This window comes from Oryx dammah, unplaced genomic scaffold, assembly GCF_014754425.2.
Source record: "Oryx dammah isolate SB20612 unplaced genomic scaffold, SCBI_Odam_1.1 HiC_scaffold_29, whole genome shotgun sequence".
In the NCBI taxonomy this organism is placed as follows: domain Eukaryota; kingdom Metazoa; phylum Chordata; class Mammalia; order Artiodactyla; family Bovidae; genus Oryx; species Oryx dammah.
In genome coordinates, this window is record NW_024070213.1 from 91,555,876 (window position 1) to 91,568,512 (window position 12,637).

The window sequence follows — 12,637 nt, forward strand, 5'->3', positions numbered from 1 at the left end:
GGTGAGATGGGACTAGAGGAATGCATGTTCCTCCAGCACTATAATATAATATATACTGTATAATGAATGAATGGGTGTTAATCAGGACTATACTTCTATAAAAATGTGGAAGTTAAAGTGCATTTACCTGTTAAGCAGATCAGCACTTTGATTTTTTTTAATACAAAATTCACCTAAAACTGTTGTTACTCTACCTCATCCAACACCTAATTAGGCCAGCTCTAATTTCCTGGCCTTCTTATATCTTGAGTTCACTTTTAGCCCCTGAACTTGTTCCCATTTTCTTCTGAATTTGCAATTTCTTCTTCTTCTTTTTTCTAATATATATATTTATTTATGTGACTTGTACCAGGTCTTAGTTGTGGCATGTGGGATCTAGTTTTCTGACCAGGGGTTGAACTCAGACCCCCTGCACTGGGAGCTCAGAGTCTTAGCCACTGGGCCTCAAGGGAAGTCCCCAATTTCTTCTTCTAAATAGACCTTTCCAGAGTCTGGTTAGCACTGTCTGGAATGATTGGGGAAATTGAGTTTAATAGGCCTTGCCGTTCTTGGATTTCTGTGTATTTTCCTTGTAGAATCTCAACTTTGACTTCACTCGGAGTTACCTGGACTTGATAGTGACTTACACCTCAGTTATTTTACTTCTGTCACGGATTGAGGATCGACGGGTACTCATTGGCATGTTCAACTGTGCCCATGAGATGCTGCATGGACACAGGTAGGTTAAGGAGATGTATACAAGGTGATGAATCTCATACATGGTGCTAGGAGGTAAAAGTGGGTACGAAGGAAGTAGATGGCATGCTTTCTCATGTGAGAATCTATAGTCTACATGATGACACAGGCAAAAGAAAACAATTTAGAACACTTATAAGGGCATACACTAAGACGTGCACTTTTACATATAGTTAACTCTTGAATGTCTGCTAGTGGGCTATCCAGTCTGCATTATCTCTAATGAGTTTTTAATTCTGGGCTGGCTGCTGCCACTCTCCTTTTAGGTTATTGCAGAAAGCAAAGAAAAAATTTTAATATTAGTAGGAATAATATTAGTAAAGTTAAAGCCTTTAGAGGTAAGTAATGTATGATAATACATTTGAAACCAAATATAAATGGATTTTGGATTATGTACAGTTCTTTGCCTTTCTGTTAGTGCAAATAAAAGCATTTAAAGGCTGAAAAAAGTGAAGACCAGAGAGATCAGAGTGGGCTGTTGAACATTGTTCTGTGTATGATGTATATTCCTACGTGCCTACGTGAGTACCTAGGCACGTGACTTACATTTGCTTTGAATGTGTGTGCGTGCATATATATATCCTTTTGGTCTGTATACAGATTTGGGTCCAGCAATAACTAATCAACACAAATTTGTAGAGTATCTATCGTGTATTCAACCTTATTTCAGTTGCTTGTAAGGACGAAACTTTCTTGGAGCCGCCCCAAATCATGTGATTCTGTCTTAATATTCCAGGGCCTAGAGTGGGTTATCTTTATATGTAATTTACAGTTTAGTATCTTTGTAGGTGGTGGAGAATACCAGCTTATGTACACACCTTTAACCTATATGCAAACATGAGAGTTTACATCATGCTTAATGGAGGGCTGTAAGCATTTTCCCTGTGCTTTCTTCAAGTGACTCCAGTTTTGCCCGTCTGGGTCAGATGGTCTTGGAGTATGACCACCCTCTGAAGAAGCTGACAGAGGAGTTTGGGCCTCACACAAAGGCAAGTTTCTTGAGAGACTGGAGAATTTCTCAGGCAGAAGTAGGTTGTCCCCATCGTTGACTTTAAGGATTCATTCGTTTCCCCTTGCAGGCTGTGAGTGAAGCCCTCCTCTCTTTGCATTGCCTCTTTGTCCGAAGGAACCAAGGGGCTGAGCAGTGGCGCAGTGTCCAGCTTCTGAGTCTTATCGGCACAGCCTCAGCCATGATCAACCCCGCTAATTCAGACACCGTGAGTTCTCTTTTCCTCTTGTCAGTGGAAGCATGCTCTTTCCAAGGCCATTTCTGTAGAGGCTTCTTCTTTTCAGGAAATATCAGCCCTAAGAGTGCTTTAGCCCTCTGCTAGGATATGCTTCTGTGTTGATCACCTTATGTGGCTAAAAAAAATCATGATTAGGCTGAAGCTTTTCTTTGGATCAGGATTAGGATGTGCCTGCCCATAGAAGGAAGTTAATAAATATTCACAGAATGAATGAATGGATGAAACTGAGTCATTAGGCACCTATTTAGCCCAGTAGGAACTTGAGCATAGGTGTCAATTAATTAACAAATGTTTCTATTCAATTGCTATCGGCCCAAGGTCCTTGCTGCAAAGAATTTCTCTTCTAGTAGGAAGATAGGCCATGTGGTCATAAAAATAGAACTGATGGTTCAAGATGTATGAGAAGCACCAGACAAGTCATGTATATTTTACATGGTGAAAGGATCAAAGGGAGGGGGAAATCATAAGATTTTGAGTATTACTTTCCTGAACTGTTGAAGAGAAGTTATGTCAAACCATTTGTCCTGACTTCTAGCTTAAGTTCCTTTCCCCCTTCCAAATATATTTTCCCCTCAACCCACTTCTAGTGCCTCACCTCCATTATAGGCATGTTTTCCCAGGTATTGGCTTATCAAAGTATCCTGATCCAATCTGGTAAGATAAGAGTTGTGTTTGATACTCACATTCTAGCTTGATTGCCCTTGTCTTGACCGCCTTAGTCTTTAGACCCAGTTAAATAGCTGTTAAACCATCTCTGCCTCCCTTCTCATAGATGGCCTGTGAGTACCTGTCTGTGGAAGTGATGGAGCGTTGGATTGTCAGTAAGTTTTTTGTGGGTTGAGCTGGGACTAGACCTAGCAGCATGTTACATGGAGATCAAGTCCTAAACATCTTCCTTTGCACTGTTTTACCCACCTGCAGTTGGGTTTCTTCTTTGTCCCGGGTGCCTCAACTCCAGTGCCGACTGCCAGAAACTGTGGAAGCTGTGTCTGCAGGGCTCCCTGTACATCACCCTCATCCGGGAGGATGCATTCCAGGTGCACAAAGTCACCGAGGACCTGCTTAGCAGTTTGAAAGGGTGAGACCTAAGAGCCAAGCTAATCTTCTTTGGGGATTTTTAGCCCCTCCTAACATCCTTTGCTAGTCTCCATGAGTGTTCTGAGTATAGGTATTAAGGAATAGTTCTAATTATCAAAGAAATATTTATTGAATACATACTATTTACTAAGTACTTCACTCGATAGAGTAACTAAGAAGATAGCATAGAGGTTAAGATCATGGACCCTGAAACCAGATTACCTGACTTTGAATTCCAGCTCTGCCACTGACTGACTATGTGATCTTGGGCAAGTTACTTAACTTCTCTATGCCAGGCCTCAATTTATCTATAAATAATGATAGTACTTCCCTATGACCTACCTCCTAGAGTTGTTAGGAGGAATGAAAGAGTAACTATTTATAAAGCATGTAGAAAAGTGCTTGGTATGTTGTAATTCAATCTATGTGCTTTTTAAACACAGAATCTCTGTGTTTAAAGACAGAATCTCTGCTCTCAAAGAGCTTGCAAATTAGTGAAAAAATAAATAAACTGTTGTGATATAATAAGGGATTATGATGTATAAACACAAAGTACTTTAAACTGGCTTTGGAGGATCAGCAAAACCTGGAGACAGACCTGAAGAATTAAACAAGTGAAGTGTGTGTGTGTGTGTGTGTGTGTTTAGGAGTCGTGGGGGCGTGGATGGAGAGGCAGGGAAGTTGCTTAAGGCAGAGAAAGATACTTTAGGCAGAGAAACTGTCAAGGTTTCGAGGCAAGAGGGAGCATAGCATTTTCTAAGAAATTCATGTAGCTCTGGTTACAGAAATGAAGAAGCTGTCAAGACAAACTTGCAGAGGTAAGTTGGGGCCTCAGATGCCCTGCCATCTACTCTATTTGAGCCTATTCTAAAGGAATAGGGAGTCATTGAATGATTTTTAAACAGGGCAGTGACACAACCATATTTACATTTTAGAAAAAGTCACTCTGGCTGCAGGGAAGAAAAGAAGTCAGATGGAAAAAAATAGAGGCAGAGATTAATGAAGTGAATTAGGAGACACTGAGGATGAAGTCAAGGTTTCTGGAATGGATACTTGGCATTCCTTAAGATAGAGAACATACGATAATAGCTAGTTTGAGAGAAAAGGTTGTGAATTCAGTTTTGAGCAGTTTGAATTTGAAGTATTTATAGAACATTGAAGATAGATGTATGTTAGACCTTTTACCTTTGGTTGTGGAATTTAGGAGAGAGATTTGGTTTCAGATTAAGTTTGGCAAAATGGTGATCAAAGCCACGGGAGTAGGTGAGATTACTCACAGAGAATGTGTGAAGTGAGAAAAGACTGGGATAGAACCTCTGAGACATTGAAATGTAAGGGCCAGCAGAGGCAGAGAAATCAGTGAGAGGAATAACAGAGGCAAGGGAAGAAGACATGTCAAGAAAAAAGGACTGTTATCTATGTTTGAGAGTACTGGGAGGTCAAATAAAATGAGAACTGGAAAATGTTTATTTAATTTATTTGTAAAGATGGTCTTAGTCCCCTTCTTGTTCAGTTCAGTTCAGTTCAGTCACTCAGTTGTGTCCAACTCTTTGCAACCTCATGGACTGCAGCATGCTAGGCCTCCCTGTCCATCACCAACTCCCGGAGCCTGCTCAAACTCATGTCCATTGCGTCAGTGATGCCATCCGACCATCTCATCCTCTGACATCCTCTTCTACTCCTGCCCTCAGTATTTCCCAGCATCAGGGTCTTTTCCAATGAGTTGGCTCTTCTCATCAGGTGGCCAAAATATTAGAGTTTCAGCTTTAGCATCAGTCCTTCCAATGAATATTCAGGACTGATTTCCTTTAGGGTGGACTGGTTTGGATCTCCTTGCAGTCCAAGGGACTCTCAAGTGTATCCTCCAACACCACAGTTCAAAAGCATCAATTATTGGGTGCTCAGCTTTCTTTGTAGTCCAACTCTCACATCCATACGTGGCTACTGGAAAAACCATAGCTTTGACAAGATGGACCTTTGCTGGCAAAGTAATGTCTCTGCTTTTTAATATGCTGTCTAGATTGGTCATAACTTTTCTTCCAAGGAGCAAGCGTCTTTTAATTTCATGGCTGCAGTCACCATCTGCAGTTATTTTGGAGCCCCCAACCCCCAATAAAGTCACTGTTTCCATTGTTTCTCCATCTATTTGGCATGAAGTGATGGGACCAGAATAAACTGTGGAAAATTCTGAAAGAGATGGGAATACCAGACCCCCTGACCTGCCTCTTGAGAAACCTATATGCAGGTCAGGAAGCAACAGTTAGAACTGGACATGAAACAACAGACTGGTTCCAAATAGGAAAAGGAGTACATCAAGGCTGTATATTGTCACCTTGCTTATTTAACGTATATGCAGAGTACATCATGAGAAATGCTGGGCTGGAAGAAGCACAAGCTGGAATCAAGATTGCCGGGAGAAATATCAATAACCTGAGATATGCAGATGACACCAACTTTATGGCAGAAACTGAAGAGGAACTAAAGAGCCTCTTGATGAAAGTGAAAGAGGAGAGTGAAAAAGTTGGCTTAAAGCTCAACATTCAGAAAACGAAGATCATGGCATCTGATCCCATCACTTCATGGGAAATAGATGGGGAAACAGTGGAAAGAGTGTCAGACTATCTTTTTGGACACCAAAATCACTGCAGATGGTGACTGCAGCCATGAAATTAAAAGACGCTTACTCCTTGGAAGAAAAGTTATGATCAACCTAGAGAGCATATTCAAAAGCAGAGACATTACTTTGCCAACAAAGGTCTGTTTAGTCAAGGCTATGGTTTTTCCAGTCGTCATGTATGGATGCGAGAGTTGGACTGTGAAGAAAGCTGAGTGCCGAAGAATTGATGCTTTTGAACTGTGGTGTTGGAGAAGACTCTTGAGAGTCCCTTGGACTGCAAGGAGATCCAACTAGTCCATTCTAAGGATCAGCCCTGGGTGTTCTTTGGAAGGAATGATGCTAAAGCTGAAACTCCGGTACTTTGGCCACCTCATGCGAAAAGTTGACTCATTGGAAAAGACTCTGATGCTGGGAGGGACTGGGGGCAGGAGGAAAAGGGGACGACAGAGGATGAGATGGCTGGATGGCATCACTGACTCAATGGACGTGAGTTTGAGTGAACTCCGTGAGATGGTGATGGACAGGGAGGCCTGGCGTGCTGCAATTCACGGAGTCGCAGAGTCAGACATGACTGAGCGACTGAACTGAACTGAACTGCACTGATGGGACCAGATGCCATGATCTTAGTTTTCTGAATGTTGAGTTTTAAGCCAACTTTTTCACTCTCCTCTTTCACTTTCAAGAGGCTCTAGTTCTTCACTTTCTGCCATAAGGGTGGTGTCATCTGCATATCTGACGTTATTGATATTTCTCCTGGCAATCTTGATTGCAGCTTGTGCTTCATCCAGCCCAGCGTTTCTCATGATGTACTCTGCATATAAGTTAAATAAGCAGGGTGACAATATACAGCCTTGACGTTCTCCTTTCCCCGTTTGGAACCAGTCTGTTGTTTCATGTCCAGTTCTTTGTTGCTTCCTGACCTGCGTGCGGATGACTTCAACTGAGTATTGAGGTCAAAACCTGGATTGCAGTGAGTTTAGGACCAAATAGTAGATAAGGAATTTAGTAAGTAACTCTTTTAAGAAGTTTGACCTTGAAGGGAAGAATAGAGACAGGGTTATAATGAGAAGGAGGTAAGGGATTAAGGAAGGGGTCAAATACCTTTATTATCTTTGTAGTTGCAAAACTAACACCAGAAATGTAAAAAATATCAAGAGGAAGTTGACTACAATCTCACGTCCCCAAATATTTTGGTGCATGTCCTCTAGACGCTTGTGTATATATATGAACATGTAGAGGGGTGTGTTTATTTTTAGCCTTATATAAGCAATTGATAAAAAGCAATGGATCCACATTCTACATTATATTGTGAAGTTTTTTTTAAAAAAAACCTTACTGTATTTTGTATATCTTTGCATATCAGTCTATAGACACTTATTCTTTTTAAGAGTCAAATAGTATTTCCTTATGGGTTGTAACAGAATTTATTAATCCAATCCATTATTGATGGACATTTGAACTGTACCCCTCCCCCACTTTTAAAAAAGCCTTTTCAAATACTGTTGTAATGAATATCTTTAGACATGTATCTTTGTGAACATTTCTATAGGGTAAATTCTTTCCTGGGTTAAAGGATGTGCATATTTCAAATTTTAATACCTCTTGCCAAATTATCCTCCAAATGGATATATTATCAACAGTCTATGAGAATACTTATTCCTCATACTTTCAACAACTGAGTATTATCATTAAAAACTCATTGCAAGATTTGAGAGAGTAAATCTAAGATTAATAATTAGAAGTTACAGGAGGTAAATTGATACTGATATGCAGAAAAACTTTTAATGATTCCTGCTCCTAGGGAATGGAAGGGATGTTTGAAGGGTATTTAGTTTCTCATCATTAAGAACAACAGTAACATGTACGACTTATTGTTTAGGGAATTCTTTGACATAAATGATCTAACTTGATCTTCATGTTACTTATACTCAGTTCATGGGGTCACAAAGAGTCGGACACGACTGAGCGACTGAACTGACTGAATTGAAGTGACATGAGTCTCTTATTAGTAGGCTGGGGTTAAAAGTAGTGTTTAGAAAGATCCTGATGGTGAACGCTGTCCATGCTTCCTGCAGACTGTAGTTTGGAATCTCCGAGGACTGGGAAGGTGGGATGAGGACTCTAACCGGAGGTGTGGTCAACCCTTCTGTGCTTGTGTCAATTCTCAGGTATGGCAAGCGAGTGGCCGACATAAAGGAAAGCAAGGAACATGCAATTGCAAACAGGTAAAGGCAAAGAATGAGCTCTTCCAGAGGGGATGGAATAGGTATCTCTCCTGACCTTTGCTGTCACCCAAGCCACCCCTATTTCTACACAGATTTATTGTCTCAACCCGAGAACTCGCTTTGCCCCACAGGGTCTTGGGTTTCCTTACTGAGTCTAACTGTGGCCTTGAACCTTCCTCCTGGCTGACACCCCTTCCTAAAGGTAGATCTCTTCTGCTCTGTGTTTGGAGGATTTTTGAGGGCAGGAGAGGCAATATTCTCTAGCTTCTGCTTTCTTTCCTCAGTGGCCAGTTTCACTCTCAACGGCGCCAGTTTCTGCGAATAGCTGTGAAGGAGCTGGAGACTGTGTTAACCGATGAACCAGGGCTACTGGGTCCCAAGGCAAGAGAAAGAGAGGAAGGGAAGCATGATTTGGCATTCCTGAGTTTTTGCATTTCTGTTTTTTGTTCTGTTTGTGTGTGTGGTTCCCTTGAATCTTCTTGGAGTACTCTAAAACTTGTTGTATCTCTCTTTTGGGCACTATTATATAGTATCATATGTTATAGTTATTTGCGTACTTGTCTTATCCTCTATTTGAGTGTGAGCTAATTAAAGACAGAGCTTGCTTTAAAAAAAAACATAAAAATTTAATTTGATAAGTTGGTATTGACCTAGTAAATATTAAAAAAATTTAATTTGATAAGGTGGTATTGACCTAGTAAATTTTCCAAAATTTAATTTGATAAGGTGGTATTGTGAACTAACATCAATGTATATTAGGTCTGATTCTTGTAGGATGCTTTTTTTGTGGATCTCTATGTTTAATGTTGGACGTTATTGTTGGTATGGCTACACAGTTGTATCTATAGGCACGTTTTCACAATAGTTTTCTCTGTGCTTTGAAATCCATTTCTAAAGTTGAAAATTCTCATAGTTTCTGTCCCCTCCATAGGCCCTTTTTGTGTTCATGGCCCTGTCCTTCATTCGTGATGAAGTCACTTGGCTGGTTCGCCACACAGAAAATGTCACCAAGACGAAGACGCCTGAGGACTACGTTGACCCGTTAGTTCTTGGCCTAGTTAAGAGTCCTGACTTTAGCTGGGCTGGGAGCAGGGGCGGGGAGCGGTGCATCAGATGGCCTCGGGAGGCCTCAGCTTCTGCCCTGTCGCCGCTGTCTTCGTCCCGGGTCATGCTTTCAGTCTCACACTGCTCTCTGTTCTCATCCTCGACTTTGCAGGAGCATTGCAGAACTGCTTTTCCTGTTGGAGGAGGTTAGGGCTCTGGTCCGAAGACACATCAAGGTGATTCAGCAGTACCACCTTCAGTACCTGGCCAGATTTGATGCCCTTGTGCTCAGTGACATCATTCAAGTATGTTTGATTGATGATACTTTGGAAATTTGGGGATGATCCCTTGGGTCATTTTTCTCTGGGGGTTACCTTGACTGATTCTCATGCTCTGTAGATTGTGTGTCAAAAGCCCAGTTTCCTCCTTTACATTTGTTAAAATCTAAAAAAAGCACTAATAATCTTAGTAATTTTCCTCCTAAGTGATGCTAACAGGAGAGAAAATAAAGGGCAGTTGGATGTTAGCATTGAACTTAGGGAGTTTCTGCCATGTTTTTTGCTTGGCTCTTTTTTGTTTGTGACACTTGGCAGTTCCTTCTGCCTTCATACACTGGCCCAGCCCTGTGGTCCTCGTTTCTCTCCTGGTGAAACTTATGCCCCCTTGACTCCACCTTCTCTTTTAGAACCTGTCTGTGTGTCCTGAGGAGGAGTCCATCATAATGTCCTCATTCGTCAGTACTCTCTCCTCTCTGAATCTCAAACAAGGTAACTGGAGGGAAATGGGGAAGAAAGAGTGAGGGCGAGCATTTTTTTCTCTAGAAATATGGGTCTCTTGAGCTAGGGAGTAACCAAGATGACTTTGAAGAGGACCTACCATTTCATGCAATTGGATAGAGGTGCTGTTTTATTATTTCCTTTTAAACTTCTGCTTTTCTTACAGTTGATAATGGAGAGAAATTTGAATTTTCTGGATTGAGACTAGACTGGTTCCGTCTACAGGTAGGTTTGTTTCTGCTAATAGTCCTCCCTTCTTAAGGTTTTTCCTTCCTCACAATCCCCCCTCTCTTTTTTAGAATTTTATTTGTTTTATTTTTTGGCTGTGCTGGATCTTCATTGCTGAGCGGGTTTTCCTCTAACTGGGGTGTGTGGGCTTCTCATTGCAGTGGCTTCTCTCGTTGCAGAGCAGGGGCTCTTGGGCACGTGGGTTTCGGTAGTTGCGGTCCCCAGGCTCTCGAGCACAGGCTCAGTAATTGTGGTGCATGGGCTTAGCTGTTCCGCGTGCAGCATGTGGGATCTTCCCAGACCACGGATCAAACCTGTGTCTCCTGTATTGGCAGATGGATTCGTTACCACTGAGTCACTGAGCCACCAGGAAACTCCCCTTCCTCCTCTTTGTAACTCCAAAGTTCTGCTGTATGGAATAAAAACTGCTGATTGGACAGGACAAATCCCAGTCAAACTGTAGTCCCAAGACTGGGGAGTCTTTTTCATTTATCTTGTTTTTCTCCCCGCTTCCCCCACCTCCAACCATAGGCATATACCAGTGTGGCTAAGGCTCCCCTGCACTTGCACGAGAACCCAGACTTAGCCAAGGTGATGAACCTCATTGTCTTTCACTCCCGAATGCTGGACTCAGTAGAGAGTATGCTGGTGGAAACTTCTGATTTATCTACTTTCTGGTATGTCCTGAGCTCTTTATCAATTAACCTAATCTCTTGCCTGGCCTCTGTGGAGCACTCTAATTCCCCCAGACACTGGGAAGACTTGTTTTCTTTGAGACCTCCTTAGAGGTAGATGCTATAACTCCATAGTTTCTTCATTCCAGTTCTTATCAAATGGTAGGAATTTGAAGCTGATTCCCTTTTGTGCTGGCTTTCTTTAGGGAAGCCAGTTGGACTTCACACAGTCTTGCTTTCTCTGGGATAATTCATCAATTGTTTGTTCGTCACTGTTATCTTTGGAAACTTCTTTAGCATCTTTGTTTTTGGACCTTGTGATTTAAAAGAGACATGGAAAAGGTGGAAGTTGAGTGGAGATGACTGAAAATAATTGGGAGGGCTGGGGAACAGGGCCTTTAGAGAGTACACCTAAGTTTGTCTTACTTAGGTATCATTTGGCCTTTACTCAGTAACCACTGTTGTGCATAACTCTACCCTTTGAGGAATCAAACATACAATACAGTATGTTGGCTCTGCTGTCTGCATTCTGCATGGTTAGGGAGGTATAATACCCACATGTGAAAAGGACATAATAATGGCAAATATGCATGCCGTTGTGTGGATACAGGATTGAGGAAAGATCAGTCTCATGGAATTACTGAGAAAGTTTTCTGGAGCCTGAGTGTCAAATTTTGGGAGGGATGTGAATTAGTAGTATTGAGAGACTTCTAAATCAGGGCCCAAATCATGCAGAGCTTCTGGGGAAGGAAAAGCAATTTTGTACAAGGAAAGGGAAGGAGGCATTACTAGCCTGCCCTGGGATCCAGTTAAAAAAAAGACTGAAAGGGTTGAGTTTCTTGGTTTTCTCTCTACTTTAAGAGTAGGGAATTTAAAGAGGGAGGGATGAATATCAATAAATATTTGTTTAGGGAGGGGAGTTTGGGGGTGGATACATGTATATGTATGGCTGACTCTCTTTGCTGTCCACCTGAAACTATCACAACGTTGTTAATTGGCTATACACCAATACAAAGTAAAAAATTTTTTAAAAACTTTTGTCGAAAGAATCGATATTCTCTCCACCTCAGAGGAAGCAGCTCCTGAACCCTGGTCCTGAGTCTCCTTGTCTGTTCCATAGCTTTCATCTCCGTACCTTCGAGAAGATGTTTGCTGTGACCCTGGAGGAACCCACCATGTTCCGTTATGCCATTGCTTTCCCCCTCATCTGTGCTCACTTTGTCCACTGCACGCATGAGATGTGCCCAGAGGAGGTGAGTGTCCTGAGCTCCAAACCCTGTCATCATCTCTCTAACCACGTCTCTATTATTCCCTGAAAACACAATTTTAGGGGTTGATTTTGGCCCCAGGAAGGGTACCCATAGATACCTGGGTATCTTCTGGCCCCGTAGATATCTGGTGCCAGTCCCTGAATGTCTCAGCTTTATTGCAGTGTGTGCTCTTTCTGGGTCTCATCTTCTTCTGTAGAAGTGGGTGGCTCAGGCTGGGGTCAGAGCAGTATTATGTGGAAGACATGGCTGTCTTGGTGATGACACTTTCTTCCTTGGGTCCTCTTTCCCGTAGTACCCTCACCTGAAGAACCATGGCCTTCATCACTGCAACTCCTTCCTGGAAGAGCTGGCCAAGCAGACTAGCAACTGCATCCTGGAGATCTGTGCAGAACAGCGAAACCTGAGTGAGCAGGTGGGTTCAGCCCTCTTTCCGTTTCAGTCTCCCCTCTGCTGCTCCGCCGTGCCTTCCTCGCTATCTACCTGTCTTCTTCTCAAATACCAAGCTCTCTAAGCCTTTCAGGTAAGGCTAGGGCTTTTGTATGTGTGAGTTTATGGCAGGCTTCTTTTCTTAGTGTCATCCCTTTAGTCTTTACTCCCTTGGGACTTGATAGAAGTGTCTAAAAATACCCTTATTTGAACAGTTGCACTTCAACAAAATCTGGTCTTTCATCTGAAGAGTTTCAAGAGATGAGTTACCTTTCTAATCTGCTTCTCCTCCTCTCTCTGCCCTGTGTACACATACT

At 42.1% G+C, this 12,637-nt stretch overlaps 1 protein-coding gene across 1 annotated transcript in view; it reads left to right on the plus strand.

Moving 5' to 3' along the window:
• Positions 1-12,637, plus strand: part of NCKAP1L (NCK associated protein 1 like) — a 44,933-nt gene that overhangs the window by 7,873 nt on the left and 24,423 nt on the right. Inside the window, exons 5-18 of the mRNA XM_040234263.1 lie at positions 576-718; positions 1,634-1,724; positions 1,815-1,952; positions 2,755-2,803; positions 2,904-3,060; positions 7,845-7,901; positions 8,186-8,282; positions 8,833-8,942; positions 9,118-9,250; positions 9,631-9,712; positions 9,888-9,946; positions 10,481-10,626; positions 11,744-11,876; positions 12,187-12,306. Of these exons, the coding sequence (XP_040090197.1) occupies positions 576-718; positions 1,634-1,724; positions 1,815-1,952; positions 2,755-2,803; positions 2,904-3,060; positions 7,845-7,901; positions 8,186-8,282; positions 8,833-8,942; positions 9,118-9,250; positions 9,631-9,712; positions 9,888-9,946; positions 10,481-10,626; positions 11,744-11,876; positions 12,187-12,306 (1,515 nt within the window). The remainder of the gene's footprint in view (positions 1-575; positions 719-1,633; positions 1,725-1,814; positions 1,953-2,754; positions 2,804-2,903; positions 3,061-7,844; positions 7,902-8,185; positions 8,283-8,832; positions 8,943-9,117; positions 9,251-9,630; positions 9,713-9,887; positions 9,947-10,480; positions 10,627-11,743; positions 11,877-12,186; positions 12,307-12,637) is intronic.